The sequence below is a fragment of the Dermacentor albipictus genome, chromosome 5 (genome assembly GCF_038994185.2).
Source record: "Dermacentor albipictus isolate Rhodes 1998 colony chromosome 5, USDA_Dalb.pri_finalv2, whole genome shotgun sequence".
Taxonomy (NCBI): Eukaryota; Metazoa; Arthropoda; class Arachnida; order Ixodida; family Ixodidae; genus Dermacentor; species Dermacentor albipictus.
Genome location: NC_091825.1, coordinates 124034066 through 124055020, shown reverse-complemented (window position 1 = coordinate 124055020; position 20955 = coordinate 124034066). Strand labels below are relative to the sequence as shown.

Genomic DNA, 20955 nt, shown 5'->3' with positions numbered 1-20955 from the left:
TACAAGAAGAGTGCGCCCCTCATGCAAGAAGACAGTTAGGAAGCTCGAGGCTTTGGCGCTGTTCCCTGCTTTGGTCGGTTCGCTGACTACGACAGCGTCTGTTATATAAAAGGAGTAGATTCCAAACGCCCCTTTTTATTTTGTAGTTTGCTGGTTCCCTACAACCGTGGATCTCCGCAGCCATACCTTGCCTCCTCTTTCTGTGATGGCCACGGACGAACAGCAGCCGGTTGCTTCCGAGTCTCCGACCGTGATCTGTTCCGGCACCGTTCGGCAACGCGACCCTGCTTTCTTCAGCGGAGCCGACGTGCAGGATTCGCTTGAATCAAATCATACGACCGGGTAAGCAAGCACAACAAATGGGGCGACACGCATAAGCTCAACAATGTGATATCTTACTTGACTGACGTCGCGAATCAGTGGTTCCGCAACCACGAGACTGACCTTACCACCTGGTTGGCGTTCAGAACAAAACTTGTGGAGCTATTCGGTCGTCCAGCCATTCGCAAGTTGCGTGCCGAACAGCGCTTGGGCGGCCGAGCTCAACAACGTGGCGAGACCTACAAAAGCTACATTGAAGATGTGGTCGACCTTTCCAAGCGCGTCAACCCATCAATGACAGAGACCCACAAGAGCAAACACACATAGAAAGGTGCCAATGACGATGCATTTCAGATGCTTGTCGCCAAAAGCCCGCAAACGGTAGCCGCCGTTATGCAACTGTGTCAGAGATATGACGAGCTCCGGAAGCAACGCGACTCCACTCGCGGTTCCTGCTTGCCCGAAGAAACCATTCCGGCTTTGGCACCTGCTGGCCTCGCGGGAGATCACTCCGTGTTGCTTAACGAAATGAATCAGTTCGTGCGCGAAGAGGTTGCGCGCCAGCTGTCCCTTGTGCCTTGTACCATTGGTACTGCCCCATCTACGCTGCCCCCTTCGATACAGCGCGTCGTTCACGAGCAAGTTTCTGAGGCCCTAACCGGCAGCCCCTGCGCTACCGGTGAGTGCTCCGCTCAACTACCCGGGATCCGTCGTCACGCCTCTGCCTCGGCGCAGCTACGCCGAAGCCGTGGTCACACCTCGGGGCCTGTACCCGTCGCCAACACCTATGTGCCAACACGCACCTTTCTTGCGTCGCCTCAACCTGCCCATTTACCGTGCCAAAAGCGTGCTGCCTGTTTAGCAGGCGCCTTTAACACACGAATGCGATAATGAGGCATCACGTTGCCGTTCCGAAATGTCGCGCGCGCACGTGTAAACGGCGGCGATGGGCTAGGAAGCAAACGCAATGCTGACGTTATTTTGCACTGCGAACACATACTAGAGCCAGAGATTGATCCTTTACATATTTTTTTTATCTGTGTGATCAGGTGGTGTTGATACAGTGCTCATAGAAACAGAAACAGTGTTCTGAACAATACCGTGATACATCAGTCCACTGTCAAGTACCCCAGTGGTCTTCAAGAAGTGATCCATGACACCAGCTTGTAACTGCGACAGTGTGCATCATTGTAACTGTGATAGTGTCCACCCCAGCCAACGGTGCAGTGCAGTGCAGTGATTGTGATGTGTATACATGCTGAACTGGGCGAACGAGATGTGCCCAAGCCTCGTTCAGTGACCACAATCGTCCAGTTTACAAGACACTGGCCAGATCCACAAAGCTTTTCATCCATGAGGTCCCATTGTCAATGTCTCATACCTTGGCTATTATTTCGATGGCTATAATTGCTGAAGAGCACCTACTTCATGAATTGATCTTCAGTATGAAGAGCTTTATTAATGTGGCTGCTGTTTCTATGTCAAGTGTTTTGGCATTTTTTGATAGTGAGAACAGGAGGGGATATTTTTATTACAGAAATGTCTCATGAACTACCATTTGTTCTTGAAAGCATTGAGACAAACCACGGCAATATATTTGGAATGCCAACATTCGATTGTTCGATATATGTTTACAGCAAATAAGAAAAATTAACAAGTTGTTGCAACAGTACTTCTCACAAGTTCATTTACACACTACTAGACCAAAACCCATGGCACTGCTTTGGAAATAAATATATATATACATGACTCAAGCTGTACAAACATTTTTGCATGCATGTCATGTTTAGATACAACGAACAAAAAAATTTTCCCGATAAGATTGAGAAAGACAGGTTTCCCTTAAACATAACATGAAGTAATAAGTAGGTGCCACATATTCAATCTTTAATGTCAAAAAGATTTAAATGCCCCAAGAACGAAGAGTAGTGCATTTCACATCTATAAGACTAGCATGACTAAATGAAAGCAAAGTCACTGTTTGTAAGACTTTGTAACTGGAACGTATCCACACAATATGTGGGAATGAGTATAGTATCTGAGCAACTCACTTATGTATTTCGTTTCTCATTAAAATTTGCTAACTACAAAATTTGTTGCTTATAAAGCTGTGAAGGTGGAAAACAAAAATAGATATTTGCTTCTTGTTATAAAGCAAACAATCGCTCACCAGATAAAAAAAAGAAGAAAGAGGAGTGCACTGTGAAGAAACCACAGTGAAAAAGTGTTCACAAATGCTAACAAACATGATGCTCGCATCTTGGCCTTGGACACAGAATAAGTCTGTCAAATGCTTTTTCTCACCCCGTACTCCATCTAACCCTTAGCAAACCTTTCATCCATAACCAGGACTTGTTTGGCCCCAGCAAATGATTCCATGGACATTCTTACAGCATCTTCGTAATTTTCTAAAGGAACCAAGTTATTTGCTGGCGGCTGCAGCTTTCCTTCCAACGAAATCTTAGTCAGGTAGTCATACATAGCATCGTCGAGTTTGTTGTTACCGTGCTCCTTGGCCCACATTGTTCTCCAAAAGCCAACCACTTTAATGTCTTGGAAGATGAGAGAAGCTGTTGACACTATGACGGGTTGCCGAGACATCCCACCATAGGTGACCATGGTGCTACCTTTCATTAGGTGGCGCATCATGTCAGTTGCATTCTTACCCCCGATGCCGTTGAGAGCCAGCTTCGGAGGTGGCACAATGGCAAAAATTTCTTTCATCACAGGTGTCCTTGTTAACACAAAGGCAAGGGGTTTGGGAGTAAAGGAAATAAGCACAGATTTAATTACAATTACCATAAATACGTAAACAAGCGGCTTCAAAAACAGCTTTTTCATGAGCTGAAAACATCAGTAAAATATGTGAAATGTTAAACCCATGTCACACGGCCATTTTAAAGGCCTTTGAATGAATTACTTGTAAACAGCCTAAAGTGCTAAACTGGTAGGTGTGCTGCATGTGAAGCTAATAAAGTCTAATGCATCAATAGGGTCATGCAAAACTGCGTCGAGGTCTCGAAAGCCTTTGAGCAGTGCCATTGCACGCTGCCATATACAATACATCTAATGTTAATACATGAAAAATAAGATGCTACCAAGGCGTCTACCAAGTTGATATTTCCAAGTTCCCCGAGTTTTCCAGGTTTTCCCTGAATGAATTTGCGATATTCCCTGAGTGACACAGAACTTTGCTTTACGTCAAGACTGGCTTCCCTACATTATGTAGCTTAATGGTGCCACTCTCCAGTAAGCATGTTAAAAATAAGAAAAGATACTTAATCCAGTTTGAATAGTAAGGGGTAGTACTTATTTTATTCAAAAAGAAAACAGAAGGTAGGGGTTAGTAAAATGCACAGAGAATAAAATATCTTCGAAAGAAATAGTGAAGCCCATTGCAAATCGAGTTGAACGTTCTCAAATACGAATAAGAAAGAGATGCATGCAGAATATTTTTGAATATGAGCGATTTCTATCAACTGATAGCCAGCTAATCGGTATGAGGCCCGCACTTTATCACAAGTGAGATTATCTCGCAACAGCTGGTAAGTCAACCTCAACTGTCCTGACATGCTCTCAGCCTGCACACAACGCCTCAGTGTTGCGTTTCACTATTTTAGAGTTTCTCTTGCTTGGATGAGGGATACCTCCATCTCGGCATCAGCCAACACTTTGCTTTTAGAGTGTAAGCTCCTTAAAAAAAGTGGTCGCATGCTTCCTTTCCTGTTCATTTCTGAATGTGTAGGCCCTTTGTCTTCTTGTTCTCCTTCGGCTGCGCGTTCACCATACGCAATATTTTAAGCATCCTCTTGGACAATTGTACAGTCAGCGTCCGATTTTTCGGACTCCCTAGGAGCCGCAAAAATGTTAACAAAATGAATGTATGTCTTTTACACCCTTAGGGGTTCAAATCGCCAGACACATCCGAAAAGGCACTGAAGGCATGCCAGTACATTTATTAGACATATCGGTACTTGTACTGTGACAGGAGATGGCGGGAGCACGCGTGTATAATTAAGGAATGCATACAGTGTCCAGTGACCATTGCCCCTTCTCACACTTTTTAGGCTTCACAGCGTAACATTACTGTAATGAGGCGAAGCTGACTTTCGTGAACCGGAATTATGCAACGCACCGTGCTTTCCGAACTTCGAAGCCAATCGCGACGACCACGAAGGCGGTATCGGTGCCACTGCTGACAGCAGCAAATTCTTTCAATGAAAAACACGGCACAGAACGGCAGGAAGCTTAATACCGAACCTAGAAGCAGCTAGGCCTAGCATAGCCGCGGTGGTGGCTACTGCTGCAGGCGGATCTGCGTGCGCGTGTGCCGGGTCGAGGCGGCGAAGTTATCAAAATGACAGCGGTGGTGCTTTTGATTAGTGCCGTATCGGACTTGCGGCCACGGCAAAAAGTCCGGAAAATCGGACGGCGAAGGGTTCTTGTGTCCGAAACTTCAGATGTTCTTATACATTGACCCGTAGTTGTGACGAGACGCCATCCGAATTATCTGGCGTCTGGAAAGTCAGCCGTTGACTGTACTCTGGCAACTCCTCCAGCCGACGGAGCGTCAAAGAACATTCGTTACGATTCCTCTCTGTTGCTCGAGCCAGCATTACCGCAACTTTCGTTCCCTTTCAATAAAATTACAGCTAATTTTCCCTGATAGAAACACAAATTCCCTGAGTTTTCCCTGAGCTTTTCCAGACTACTCAAAATCCCTGAGAATTCCCGGTTTTCCCGGTTTTCTCGGTTGGTAGACACCCTGGACAGGGTGTCTACTGAGTGGACATTTTCCCATTTCCTGAGTTTTCCAGGTATTCCCCAAGTGCTTTTTAAAAAAATCCTAGAGTGACACAGAACTTCGTTTTATGTCAAGGCGGGTTGACACTATGTCACCTGATGCTGTCAGGCTCTAGTAAGCACGGTAAAAGAAAAAATAACTGCTTAATCCAGTTTGAATATTAAGGAGTAGTGTTTATTTTATTCAATATTAAAACAGAAAATCTGGGTTAGTAAAATGTACAGCAAATAAAATATTTTTGAAAAGAATGGTAAAACCCATTGCAAATCGAGTCTAACATTTTCTATATACGAATAAAAAGGAGATGCATACAGAAGCAATATTTTCGAATAAGCTATTTCTATCAACTCGTAGCAAGCTCATTGATATGAGGCCCAAACTTCGTCACAAGTGAGATTCTCTCTCAACAGCTGGAAGGTCAACCTCAACTGCCCTGACATACTCTCAGCCCGCGCACACCTCAGTGTTGCGTTTCACTGCATTAAAGAGTTTATTTTAGTCTGGATGCATCTCGGCTTCACCTGCATCTCGGCATCAGTCAACACTTTGTTTTTTGAGCTCAAGCTCCTTCAAAGAAGCGACGGCAGGCTTCCTTTCCAGTTCACTCTTCAATGCGTAAGTCGTTTCTGTTCTCGTCCTCCTTCCACTGCGCGTTCACCCAACGGACCATTTGAAGGAACCTCTTGGTCAATTGTACAGTCAATGTCCGATTTTTCGGACTCCTTAAGGGTCGCGACAACGTCCGAAAAATCAGGCAGTTCTAAAAAATGAATGTATGTATTTTACTGGGCTTAAGGGCATAAATCGCCACACGGACATCCGAAAAAGCTCTGAAGGCCTGCCAGTACACTAACTGGGCATATCGTTGCTCTTACTGTGACAGGAAATGGCGGGTGCGCGCGTGCGTAATTAAGGAACACATGCTGTCACCATTGACAAATGCCCCTTTTCACGCTTGTTATTGCTTCACTGCAATATTTTCGCGTATGCTTCGCCACGTGACATTGCTGTACTGAGGGGACGCTGACTTTCAGGAACCAGCATTATATAACGCGTCGTGCTTTCCGAGCTTCGAAGCTAATCGCGAGAACCACAAAAGTGGAGTCGGTGCCATTGCTGACAGCGGCGAATTTTTTCTATGAAAAAATACGGCACATAACGGCAAGAAGCTTAGAAGCGAACGTCGAAGCAGCTAGGCCTAGCGTTGCCGCGGTGGCGGCTACGGCTGCCAGCGAAGATGCGTGCGAGGGCGCCGGTTCGAGGCGGCAATGTAATCAATATGGCTGCAGTGTGGTGGCTTTGATTAATGCCGTTTCGAACCTGCGGTAACGGCAAAAATTCCGGAAAATAAAACGGCGAAGGGTTCTCGCGTCAGAAATTTGAGACGTTCTTATGCACGGACTCTACGGGGGGCGTGGTGTTGCCGCGAAGCCATCCGAATTATCCGGCGCCCGAAAACTCGGTCGTTGACTGTACACTGGCAACTATTCCAGCGGAGGACACGGCGTCAAAGAGGTTTCGTTACGATTCGTCTCTGCTACTCGAGCCAGCATTACGGCGACCTTCGTTCCCTTTCAACAAAATTGCTGCTCACTTTCCCTGATAGAAGCCCAAATTCCCCGAGTTTTCCCTGAGTAATTACAGACTATTCAAAATCCCTGAGAATTCCCGGTTTTCCATGTTGGTAGGCTCCCTGTGCAATGTTTGAGCTAGTTTGCACAGAGAGTGGAATGGAAATAATGCAGCGTCAGAGATCAGGGCCATTTATGTATATATTTTGGAAGTAATGCTAGAAAAATGTGGGCACACAGGCATAGTTGGCATTCACTGCAAGTTGTGAATTAGGAGTGGTCGATGTTATTGTGCTTCATTGTAAGGAACATGAAATGGTGAATATATTTAGTATGTTTGAAAACTTCAGTACTGTAAGGATTCTGTTTGGTAAAAATGGCACTTACACAGTAACGAAATGTTTCCTGGTAAACTTGAAGAACACAAAATAATGAAGAACAACCTGGAAGGCTTTGTACGGTATAAACACCTTCACTGTTCTAAAGATTCCATTAGCACAGCACTTTCTCAAGTGGTGGACAGGCAGTTTACAAAGGCCAAAAGAGCACTCCAAGGTCACTCATCGGCTCCTGTAATTGCTATATGAAATGGTTAAAGGAACACTAAAGGAAAATAGTAAAGGAGCCTAGCAGCACCTTTAAAGAGCAACTCTGACGACTTCTTGACCATTTCAAGCAAGGTATTGGCATTTTCAGGTTCCCGAGACCCCCTTGTCACGTGTCTGATAGTAAACTTGTTTTGTAAATTCGAAAATATTCTTTGATAAGCAAAAAAGCACAAAAAGAAAACTTAGACCTGACCGAGCAGCCAAACAAACATCTTCATGTTACATCACAAAAGGCAGACCAGTGGGGAAAGCAGGCAAGGCATGTTGGTGCCACCCTCACGGACCAGACGCTCAGTTGATTAGTGACCCCGCCAGAGCATTGGCCAATGTCTTCAGGTGACAATGCTAGCTGCACCAACTCTTTGGAGCTTTCAAACAGTGACAGCTACCAATCTGACAAATTCAACAGCCATAAATTGCCCTTCACATTCCACCTGCCACCACAAGATCCAGTGGCCAGCGCAACATATTGCACTGCAACATGGGTAGCCCTAACCACCAAGAGTAGCCTTTAACCATTGATCTGATATGTGCTACTTGCTGTTTGAGGTGTTTTACCACTTTGCAAGAAAGTGTTTTACATGCTCTGTGTGAGATGTCATGGCTTTCCACATTTGTATGTTGATTTATAGAGTGCATAAATTCCCAAAAGAATGCCACTGAGTGTCCAAAGCACTGGCCGGTGCGGTTGCTTTTGTTGGCATGGTGCAGCGACCGCTCATTATTTGCATCAAATATATGCAAGCCACACATCAGTGACATCAAATAATGTCAGAACATAGCAAAACATGCAAATTTCATGCGGGTAAGCTTTGTAGCATCACTCTGAGTCATGCTGATATGAGCGACCGGACACCTTCAAAAACAGAGAGTGGGAGACTAATATATGTGTTATGCTGCTTATTAATGATTCTTCATACTCTTTTAATGCACACAATTCATGTGTTCCACAAAGTAGACATAGATTAAGACTTTGTGCGTATGATCGTTCATTTAGAGAATGCATAGTTTTTTTGCAGGAATGCTGATGCCAGTACTGATGCCGTTGGAAGCTGAATAAGGCGATTGTTTACGCTGGTTTATCAAAAGGACCTCAGCTTATTGCCCATTTTGGATTAGAGGCAAACAGTGCATCTCGGAGCTAAATAATAAGTCGGCATAACAATACATAAAGATACAGTACACCTATGTGTGTAGTCACATATTTGATTTAGGGAAGTACCGCAGAGCATGACTGGCAGGCTAAGAGAACAGCAATGTACCGATGTTAACAGTGCGCCATGTCCTCACTTCTTGCTATAAACTTTTTGTGAAGAATGGCTTATTTCAAAAATATATGGTCAAAACTGAACCACAAAAGCAGTCTTTTTAATCCAAATGGCTTAATTAACTTCATGTAAATCGATCACGTCTAATTGTAATAACTCGGCGACTGTGATAGGCCTAATCTCGGCTCAGCGCAATTGACATCGGCTCAAACTGTATGTGGAGCTGACGATAGTGAAGTTCGTGAAGCCAACAACGCAACACCACTTGCCACCCATCACCTGCTCGTCCACATAGAATGCAACTTCTCATGACAGCAACTTCTCTCGACAGCAACTTCTCGCGCCAAACACAAGAATGAACGTTGGCTCGATGATGCTGTCATTTGCCATTAATTCCCAGCATGCTCTGCTTATGCCACCCTTCACATGATAGCACAATGTGGCCAGTAGATTAGGAGCAAGCAAGCAACGTGGTTCGAAGGAATTAACAAAATTAATTTCTAAAAAATCTGGACAACTTTCAAACCTGCTTTTTTTCAGGACATCACAGAACTGTGCAGATGAATGTACACAGCGAATTTTATTGACATTCATTGACATAAAAAAATTGCCGGAATTGCGCTTTATAAGGGCCATGGAACGGTCATCCAACTATTTTCAGTTCATCATTGTAACAAACATTGTTATAAAACAAACAAGAAAACAGGACACTCAGCATACATTTTTAATAAAAATTTCCATTTGAAATCACGGCCCATAAGCCCCTTCCACTGAAAGAACGCCATGGGGGCACGGGCTGTGACATCAGGAAATGTGGGACCCCCGTTATGGTGTCTGCTCCAAAACAGTTCCAGAGAAGATTGGACAGTTTACTCCACAAATTTTGGCAACCAATGGCACAGCAACGACATCGCCATGAAATTGCACCCGCACTCCCCTCACTCGCCTAGTGAAATGCAAGAACAGACTGCCAAGATACGCATCTAAAGACTTAACAACACATTCCAGCAATGAAGTATTTCCAGTTCTTGCAATCATTTCCAGTGCACACTGTACACAAAAGTGTGGCCGGCTGCTACAAAGATCGGCTGCTATTACTCCGATGGAGCTTTTCCTGGGAGTGCAATTAAATTTCATTCCCACTCAATGTTCCCAGACTGCTGTATGGCACAACAGTGATATAAAAAGATTTAAATACAAATTTTCTACAACACCGAATGCACTCACAGTTTGCTAGCTTGCTCTGGGAAGCATATGGTTTAACATGCGATGCATAATTCAAGCTCAGAAATTTAGTGTCATGGCCAAATTAATCAAAGATGTGGAAAGTCTCTGATAATAAAATGCTACTCTGAGCAGTGCTCTTATGATGAACAGGTTTCAATGTTCTTTAGATATGTGAACAATCTCCAATTGTTTTAAGGTACCATCTAATCCGACACTTGAACATATTGCTAGCAATGTTTTAAAAAGTGTTAGTTATGGCAAAAGACTACAATAAATAGCGATTGCAGAGTGCTCTGGCAGTTCTTGAGCTTAGATAGTATATTAGAGAATGCACACAGTTGTCAGTATTTATGCCTAGGAGATCTGAAGGGCATACTGTATTACCACTCTACTCATTCCAATAGCGTGAAGAGGGAGGCCACAGCTTCCTTACGCTCAGAATTTGCTCGCAAGACGTGCGGTTAGTATGCAAGCTAGCTTCATAACAAATTTGCCTCCATACATCTAAGCAGTAGTCGGTAATCGTTGAGATGACTGCATTGTAAATTCCAATCTTTGCTGCTGGTGGAAGTGCAGTCCTATTTTGACAAAGAACACCATTGATTAAATTAAGTTTTTGCACACAATATGTGCATTCTAGGTTAGAGATTGGGAAAAGAGTATGCCTAAGCATTTTATTGGTTGTGTAACATCGATCTTATGTCCCATTACAAGACTGCAATTATTTCAAATGTTAATATCATATAGCTGCTAATGTACAAATTTCACTCAGCTAGAGCAACGGTTTGAAGTTAAATAGAATATATGGAGAGAATGTAGTGAAGTGCGCCACTTGCTACTAACTCATAAAACTTATCTGAGCACTGTTGCCAATCAGCAGCCAAACTGTTATCACAAAGGTAACAACAAATTTAAATTTTAGGAAGTGTTCCTCACCTCAGCTCTTCTTCAGTAACCACATAATCAGCTCCAAGGGACTTCAGTTTATCCTTGAGCTCTTGTAAATTGGGGCGGTCACGTACAATGTTGATGGAGTTGAGGCCCATACTCTTGCCTATCTGGATGGCTGCTTGTCCAACACCACTGTTGGCACCATTCTGGATGAACGTGTCCCCTGGCATCATTGCCACATAGTCGTGGAGCATGCGATAGGCCGACGGTGTATTCACTGTCATTGTCGCTGCTGTCACTATATCTAGCTTGTTAGAAATCTGAAATATTTGGTGACATAACAAAAGAGATTAGAATACGGGTCAGCAACTAAGTGATACATACGAAACATAAAGCAGTAGAAACAAAGAGAAAGCATAATGCATAAGTCAGTGCAGCTATAGTTGGCTCTTCGATGGCCAGTGGGACGAGTTGGTCTGACTTTTCAGGGCAATTTCAATGCACTGTAGCAATGAAATATAGCTACTATTATTCAACATTTGCATGTGGCTACGTTTCTGCACTTCTCTCAAAATGTTTTGTTGTTTTATTTGCTATTTTTTAAGCCACAAAAGAAAAATGAAGCCTTTCTTTAGGTAAAATTTCTTTCTTGCATTACAGTAAAAGTACAGGAAATGTTGAAGCCCATTTTCTCCCATTTGCATTCACCGAAAATGTTTGAAGACATGTATTCATGAGAGCTGGGTGAATATTTAACTTTTATGATCTTAAGCATCGCAATTAGCGGGACTGGCTCCTACAAATGATAAGTTAGCCGCTTAGTATTAGTCGCATCCACACATCATGGCATCATGAGAAATGCATGCAGTCTATGAGACACATTAACAAGCATCTGTTCTTTGTCTGAAGTTCTGTGAAGGGGATAAACGCTGATAAACAATGCTGGTACAAAATGTGCTCAGTAACCTCAATGGAAGCATGCAAAACAAGCATTGGCTGCTTGTATAATGCACTGGTGCACATAAACTGCTTCTGCTCTTACTACAGGCAGCAATAATGAGGTAGAAGTCGGCAACAGAGACACACGTCTCATTTGATTAAAAAATGAACGGCCTATGTGCATAATGGGACATAAAAGTCCGCCTTTTTCCTCCTATAAGATATACTTCTCAGCTTTCAAATTTCACTTTTTGTGAACGCCTCCTGATCATATACAAACTTGTAATGCTTTACACACCCTGCAATTCCTGTCCTTGCTATGTCCATCAAGACTAAAGATCTATATGCATACCATTCACACTGAGACTAAAGTTATCAGAGGCTGTATTCTGGGACGGTCACTTTTGAGGATACTTTCACTTTCGTGTGATGTTGTGTCTGGCATGACACTTTACTAGAGCAACAGGCATTCTACCTTTTGGCGTTAGCCAATCAGCATCCACAAAAGGACATATTCGTGAATGTGATAGGCCGATGATATACCTCTTGCCTGTGTACTTAACAGAACTTGCAGATTCAAAAAAGTTAATAAAAGGAAAATCAAATATCTACCCATTCATAGCAACTGCTACAAAGGAAACCCATACGAGTTCCTCAAAAGAAAAGCCTCACAGTTGCAGAAAAATTCGTTGTGGTCCGGGACTCGAACTCGGGACCACCGCCTTTCAGGGGCAGCCGCTCTACCATCTGAGCTAACCAGACGGCTAGAAGATGGTAGGGCTAAGTCGAAGCCTTTGTAGCAATTGCTACGAATGGGTGGATGTCTGATTTTCCCTTTATTAACTGCTTCTCTCCACCTTGCGGGTTTCCACAGAACTAAGACGTCAGATTCAAAAAAGCCATGAAGGACTGACAAGAATAGCTAACACAACGTTATTTGCAGTAAAACTCACACTTTATGCAGTATTACTAGCAAAAAAACTGTTGCTGTCACTTGCTAACAACTCGTGCATTAAAATTTTGGCTTGGGTTGGTTGGTCAATTTCATAAGTACTATAGGCTAAGCAGTGTAGAAACAACATTGACAAAGAAGAGATCTGCCTTGCGTCTCTTTTTCTTTATCCCAGTACTGTTGCACGCTGCTTCGCCTATACTAACTTGTACATCACTGTCAGGCTAGTGTTTGGTTTCATTAAACATTTAGGGGTGTAACATGTCAAAACAACGAATTCATTATGAAGAGTGCCATAGTGGGGGACTCCAGATTCATGTTGACCAGCTGGGGTTCTTTAAAATGCACCCAATGTAGAGTACACAAATATTTTTGTATTTCACTCCACCAAAAGGCAGCTGCCATGGCTGGAAATTGAACTTTGTATGTAGCCAGCCCACCCACTCGTAGAGAAGTACTTCAGCATAAGCTTGGACAAAAGTTGTGCACTGAGCAATTTAGCTTGATTAGCCTTCAGACTGAGCTTTGTTTATGGAGCCACGGTGGGCATATATCGTGAACCATGACTACAGAACCTTTGTGTGCTACTGTGCTCCCTAAAAGCTATCCAGCTAGACCATGATCATTGCTCCAGTGCTGAGTGCCATCCTGTGAAAATATTTCTTTAAGAAGTGCGGAGATTTTCAGCACACAGCACACATTTTCTCTTTGGTATGTGCCATTTAGCCTATTTTTCTAGTAAATTAAGAAGCAAGAACTGTGTTGTACAATTTGTACTTGAATAGAGAATTATGTCATAGACTGCACTGAAATGACAAACAAAATGTAAACTGAGAGCCCCAATACCCAGACACAAATCCATATGCACCAGGTGACATTTCTAACACAAGTTTCCTCGGCTTTGTTTTCAATATTAAATTCCTATACATTGAGTTGTATTCCTCACATGTATTTTTCATGTTCAGAGAGGCCTGTATTAAGCTGCTGTAGCTTCACGAGCAAGTTTCATTGCATCAGTTTGGCAAACGAGTTGCCTCTTAGATTTCAACATGCATTCCTTCATGCACAAGTTCAAAAAATACTCACTTTTCGAAACTTCTTCTGGTCCCCTTTTCCAAAGTTCCTCCACGTCCCCCATGAACCACCAGGTAAAAGCACCCAATTTCCTGCTTCCAGGTTTTTAACATGTGATCCAACCTTGCAAGAGGAAAAAGCAGGATACCTCCTTTTCAATCCTTTTTAGAACATCACGTGATGCAAACTTCATGTGACGGTTTATGTACATCACAATAAGGGTGGATGTCATTGTGATGAATTAAATGAATTTGAGCTTCAACAGCATCCAACAGCTTCAACAGCAATCCAACACTTGTATGACTGCAAATTAGGCAACTTGCACAATGAACTGATTCCCAATGAACTACGCACACCTATGTTATTGTTGTGATGGTGGAAGCCTAGATAGCATCATCACTACATTGCCGAACTTGTCCTTTACAACGTGCACAGAGAAATAGTTCAGCGCACCCTCTCACCCCTGTGCTGTTTGGTATGCTCCATTTGGGCCAAAATTAACATAGATCTCTCTACAGAAGGCTTATTTCAGGTGACAAAAGTATTACTTCAAAAGAAAGCAAATGCTTTTGTCTGACAAAAATGCAAACAAATGCAACCCCTATCTCTGCAACAAATAGTGCCAAACTATTATGAGAATGACGCCTACAAACACTACAAAGCAAAATACTAACATCATTTCTTTCCACACATTAGATTACAATCACTAATTTCATGGTCCTAAACAGTCAAGCAGCTCCTGTGATTAGAGCTGCAAATAATAGGGTAAAAATATCACTGAGATCAGATCTGAAAATTGATATAAGCAGAAACACTTTCCAGGAAAATAAGCACAGCAATATGCAGCAATATGCTCAATGTGCTACTGCTTGCATCAAATATTTAACGTGTCGTTTATCACCAAAATTTATGTTCTATCCTGTCACATTCAACAAAATTTGAAGAAACATCTCTAGCATCCGTTTGTCTAGATGGCAGCCTTTTTTGTTAGATTCACACTGACGCATTCTGTATGTATAGTATGCATGCATCTTCTGTATGCATCTTGCATCTTACTTTTCTTGTGTAGAATTAAGGTAGCTGTAGAATATCTGTGGGTATTTTCCAAGATATTTACGCAACCAGTCTGTACTCCTTGATTACGTAATGCCTCGATGACTACTTGTATCTCTAATGAATCAAATGCCTTTTAGTAATCTATGAAAGCCATATAGCGAGGCTGATTGTACTCTGCAGATTTCTCGATCACCTGATTGATGACATGGATGTGATCCACTGTAGAGTATTGCTTCCTGAAGCCAGCCTTTTCCCTTGGTTGGCTAAAGTCCAGTGCTTCCCTTATTCTATTGCAAATTATCTTGGTGAATATTTTATGTAATACTGGGAGTAAGCTAATGGGCCTATAATTTTTCGATTCTTTAATGTCTCCCTTTTTGTGGATTATTGTGCATTTGTGGAATTGTGCATTCTTTCAGTTTTCTGGGACCGTTGCACTCTATAGACACTTCGTATAGAAACGTGCCAGTTTTCCAAGCATTATGTCTCCTCCATACTTGATTAAATCAACTGTTATTCCATCCTGTCCTGCCATTCTTCATCGTTTCATGTCTTGGAAGGTACTTCTGACCTCATCGCTAGTTATAGAAGTTTCTGTATCCTGTGCATTAGTTTTCAATGGAGGTACCCCTACTCCTCTGGGCACTGTTCAGGTCAGTATAGAATTCTTTCGCTGCTTTTACTATATTGCATCAGCGTCGATCACGTGGGCAAAGTGAATTAGAAAACATGGCAAAATTAGTGAGAAAAATATGCTACCGAGCTCTCACAGACCAACTTTCGTAAAAGTTCGATAATTACATTTCACAACATACTGCCCGCAATTTTCGTGCATGATGAACATGACCTGTCATGCATGGTTACTTTGCTTTATAGTTCTCTTTTATTAAACTAAAAGATCACAGGAATAAATGTGCTACCCTTTTAAGTTGCAGTTACATATATTTACTCTTGCTCTTTTTCTTTTCTTTTTCTGAATGTACGGCACTTGTTCATAGCAAATCTACCAATGATGCTGCATCGTTCCCGTCAGATTGCAGTTTCCTGTCACAGCAAGTGTGGCCTTCGTACCTACCGCCGCTCCAGCTGTTTCTAGCTCACTCCGTCCAGCTCCAGTCCTCAGCTCTGAAGCCGTGTGCGGAAGGTAGTGGTAGCGAGCAGGCTAGCGGGTAACATTGTACTCAGTCGTAGCGTGACCCATCATTTGTCTCTAGTTTCACATATGGCGGCTGTTGATTGAAGGCAGGTGTGCAACACCTGCCGCTATACACGATTCGGACGCCATGATGGGACGTCCGAACCATACACGTTAACGGGTGTCCACTATTGCTCCGTATTGATAAAGAAATGATCAATTGGGCGAACTGTCCATTACGTGAAGGCCTGTTTACTATCGGAACATCTCATTGAGAACCTGAACAACGGACACAATCTGCGAAATGCCGCAACACCCAGCTTTAATTCCGAGCTCCCGTCGCCATATGGTAACGAAAGCCTAGCTGAAAATAAAGTTAAAGTCGCTTGGCGGATGCCTAGTACCTCGACGTGCCACAAAATCGAGAGGAATTAAAAATCCCTACTCTAAATAAGATGCGAAACAAAGCATCGCGATTGAGGTGCCAGCTAGATTCAAGTCAAAATGGAACTGAAGCGTACTACATACCTTAACGACTTCCCCTACACCTTCCAGTCCTGCTTTCGCAGGAAGGCTCGGCTTGATTCCGTAGGTCCCTTGTATAAGGTTTATGTCTGAAGGATTTATAGGAGCTGCTAAGATCTTAACCAGGATTTCGTCGGCACCTAGTGTGTCGGGGACGGCGTCCTCTACACGCTCCAAAACTTTGCATGGATCTCCGAATTCCTTGAATTGTACGGCGTAGCTGTTCTTTCTTGAACACGTAATACTCATCGCATGACATGGTTTGTAGGACGAGCAAAGCGAGGATCTAGATCCAAGAACAACTCCGAGAAAACGCACGAACCGCGCTGACGCTGCCATGTTTGCTTTGACTATGGTTGCCAGATTAACCTAACCCACTGCCACGGCCGCGCGTCGTGGCAGAATTTCTTTCTCTATGATGGCAGTACGTTAAACTGCATTTAAAAATTAGTTCATAGTAGAACTAGTTTCATCATGTATTTACTAATGTTAAGTTATTTTAATAATATAATATAGTTGTTGTAACCACAGCAAATATTTCATGGTACCGCGTTTTGAAATGTTCAAAAGGTTTGCGACAGATGGCGACACCTAATTAACGAGTCGGTCTGGCGCGTTTTTTGAATTGCCAGAATGGTGTTGAGAGTTGAAACAACAGCAGCTGTGCTATGTACTAAGTAGAGCAGAAGGCCCGACATATATATATATATATATATATATATATATATATATATATATATATATATATATATATATATATGTTGTGAAGAGTATTATCGATACAAGCAGGGTGCGCCACTCATCCAAGAATATGACGGTTGAGAGTTGAGAGGCTCGAGGCTTTGGCGCTGTTCCCTGCTTTTGTCAGTTCGCTGACTACGACAGTGTCTGTTATATAAAAGAAGCAGATTCCAAACGCCCATTATATTTGGTGAAGTTTGCTGGTTACCTGCAACCCTGGATCTCCGCAGCCATACCTTGCCTCCTATTTCTGTGATGGCCACGGACAAAGAGTAGCCGGTTGCTTCCTAGCCTCCGACTGTGAACTGTTGCGGCACCGTTTCGCCACGCTACCCTGCTTTCTTCAGCGGAGCCGACGACTAGGACGTGGAGGATTGGCTTGAACCGTACGACCGGGTAAGCAAGCACAACTAATGGGACGGCACACATAAGCTCAACAATGTCATATTTTACTTGACGGACGTCGCCAATCAGCGGTTCCGCAACCACGAGACTGACCTTACCACCTGGTTGGCCTTCAGAACGAAACTTGTTGAGCTATTCGGTCGTCCAGCCGTTCGCATGTTGCGTGCCGAACAGCGCTTGCGCGGCCGAGCTCAACAACGTGGCGAGACCTGCAAAAGCTACATTGAAGATGTGGTCGAGGTCGACCTTCGCAAGCATGTCAACCCATCAGTGACAGAGGTCGACAAGATCAAACACATATTGAACGGTGTCAATGACGATGCATTTCAGATGCTTGTCGCCAAGAACCCGCAAACGGTAGCCGACGTTACACAACTGTGTCAGAGCTATGACGAGCTCCAGAAGCAACGCGACTCCACTCGCGGCTCCTGCTTGCCCGAAGAAGCCATTTTGGCTTTGAAACCTGCTGGCCTTGCGAAGATCACTCCGTGTTGCTTAACGAAATGAAGCAGTTCGTGCGCGAGGAGGTTGCGCGCCAGCTGTCCCTTGTGCCTTGTACCCTTGGTACTGCCACATCTACGCTGCCGCCCTCGATACAGCGCGTCGTTCACGAGCAAGTTTCTGTGGGGCTAACCGGCAGCCCCTGCGCTACCGGTGTTTGCTCCGCTCAACTTCGCGGGATCCGTCGTCACGCCTCTGCCTCGGCGCACCTACGCCGAAGCCGTAATCACATCTCGGCCTGTACCCGTCGCCAACTCCTACGTGCCAGCATGCACCTTTCTTGCGTCGCCTCAAGCTGCGCACCAGGCTGACCGTCCTATAGCTCGCCACCGGCGCCTCGTTCTCAAAACCCGTGGCGCACCCCTGACAACCGCCCCATATGCTACTCGTGCGGCTTCCCAGGCCACGTAGAGCGGTTTTGCCGCTGGCATGTATTTCTATCTCGTTAATACTTACGACAAAATAACTATAGTTTTACATCGACACCTCAGAATCGCCCATATGGTCCTCCTGCTGACTCCTCTTCGACTCGCCGAACCTTCAACGCACGCCGGTCGCCTTCACCACGTGGCCGTTCCCTTTCACCAATGCTGCGACGCCCTCAGCCTGTCCCTGAGGAAAACTAAAAGCCGCCGTTCCGGGGGCAAGAACTGCGCTGTTTTTAAACTCTTGGAAGACTTCGTTTGTACTCTCCCAATGTTACTGCCGTCTGCGTCGAAGGTGAATGTGCCTGTTCTATCCCTTGTTGACACGGGAGCCGCAGTGTCTGTAATGACTGAAAAACTTTGCCTTGAACTCTGAAAAGTAACGACGCCGCTTTCCGACTTTACATTGAGCACTGCAGCGAGCTCACAACGAATCCGCGACCTTTCGCGGCCTGCACAGCACGCGTCGTTATTCAAGATGTTTTGTACACCGTCGGCGAGTTTGCTGTGCTTTCGCAATGCTCCCACAATGTAATACTGGGCTGGGACTTCCTTTTCGCTCATCATGCCGTCATAGACATTGCTCGCGCCGAAGGCGAGTTTTCGCCGTTATCTGACCCCACTTTCATCGACTCGCCGCCTCTGCCTGCAAAAGTGTTTGTTGCCGCTGACACTGCGATGCCCCCCTTTTCCTCCACTCTGGTATCTCTCTCTTGTGACGCCCCTACTGGCTGGACCGTACTTTTTACTCCTTCTGAAACCGCTGTCCGTCGCAAGGGCCTTCTGGTTCTTTTCGCCGTACTGTCAATTGACGTACTTCCACTGCCATCTATGTTTCCAATCCGTTTCCCTGCCCCTCCACTTAACTGCGGGTCGAGTGGCTTGCAGTGTTGACGAACTAGACCCTTTTTCTAGATACGTCGTCCCTTCAGATTGGCGTCATTGATGCTTCTGTTCTGCCCTCTCCGCCATCCTTTACTGACGCCTTTTCTCTAGGCGTCGACGGTCATCTTGCACAGCAGCAACGTAGCTCATCTCCTTAATTAATTGAACGCTTTCGCGCCAGCTTCGATTACTTACAACCTTCTTTGGGCAGTATTGCAACCGTAGCTCACCACATCGACACCGGTCTCCAAGTTCCTTTACCTCAGCGCCCATATCGTGTGTCAGCCTCTGAGCGCCGCATCATCGCAGAACAAGTTGATGACATGCTTCAGCGCGGTGTCATACATGCCTCAAATAGCCCATGGGCCTCACCGGTTGTTCTCGTAAAGAAAAAGGGCGGCTGAATAAGGTTCTGCGTTGACTACCGCCAGCTGAACAACATCACGAGCAAGGACGTCTATCCACTGCCTCGCATATAGATGACGCCTTGGACTGCTTACAGGAGCCGAATTATTTTCTTTGTTAGACCTGCGCTCCGGCTACTGGCATGTCCCGATGGCTGAGTCCGACCGCCTTAAAACAGCCTTTGTTACTCCCGATGGCTTATATGAATTCAATGTGATGCCATTCGGGCTCTGCAACGAGCCTGCCACTTTTGAGCGCATGATCGATATAACATCCTCCGCCGCCTCAAGTGTCAGACGTGCCTATGTTACCTGGACGATATTGTGATCTTTTCGCATGATTTCAAGACGCACCTCGAACGCCTGAAGCTATCCTCACTTGCCTCAGTTCCGCTGGCCTACAACTAAATTGAAAGAAATTTTGCTTTGCTGCTCGGCAGCTGCTTATTCTTGGCCATGTCGTCTCCCGAGATGGCGTCCTTCCGGATTCAACAAAACTCCGTTTCCGAGTTCCCTAAACCGACCACAATGAAAGAACTTCGCAGTTTCCTCGGCCTTTGTTCATATTTTCGTTGTTTCATTCGTAACTTTGCCTCTATAATAGCACCTTTTACTGAGCTTCTCCGCAGCAGCCGCGACATTTCGGCATGGTCACCAGAATGCGACGATAATTCCCCACACTGCGCCAGCTCCTTACGTCACCTCCGATCCTGCGACATTTCGACCCATTCGCCCCGACCGAAATCCACGCAGACGTTAGCGGTGTTGGCCTCGGCGCTGTACTTGCCCAGCGTAAACCTGGATTTGACTAGTGCGTCGTTGCTTACGCCAGCCGTGCGCTCACAAAAGCCGAAGCCAACTATTCGTTTACGGAAAAAGTGTGCCTAGCCATCATATGGGCCATAGGAGCTTCTCCCTTACACTTACGGCCGCCCATTCGACGTGGTTACAGATCATCATGCGTTATGTCGGCTTTCCTCCTTGAAAGATCCATCTGGTCGACTCGCCCGTTGGGCATTACGTCTGCAGGAGTACGACATTCGCGTCATTTACCGATCGGGACGCAAACATTCTGATGCGGACGCTGTGCCACGCTCACCTCTCCCACCTGCTGTTATGACCCCGTCTTTGTCTCCCTACAACGTGTCCTCCTTAGCCATCCTTTAGGAGCAAAGAAAGGATACCTGGCTTGCTTCCCTTATCGACTTGTTGGTTCAACTCAC

At 44.7% G+C, this 20955-nt stretch overlaps 1 protein-coding gene across 1 annotated transcript in view; it reads right to left on the bottom strand.

Moving 5' to 3' along the window:
- Nucleotides 1–1333: 1333 nt before the first annotated feature.
- The window catches only part of LOC139060066 (enoyl-[acyl-carrier-protein] reductase, mitochondrial-like), a 437551-nt gene continuing 417929 nt past the window's right edge, over nucleotides 1334–20955 (bottom strand). Inside the window, exons 5-7 of the mRNA XM_070538852.1 lie at nucleotides 13668–13778; nucleotides 10736–11010; nucleotides 1334–3055 (exon numbers count right to left, since the gene is read on the bottom strand). Of these exons, the coding sequence (XP_070394953.1) occupies nucleotides 2638–3055; nucleotides 10736–11010; nucleotides 13668–13778 (804 nt within the window). The 3' untranslated portion in view covers nucleotides 1334–2637. The remainder of the gene's footprint in view (nucleotides 3056–10735; nucleotides 11011–13667; nucleotides 13779–20955) is intronic.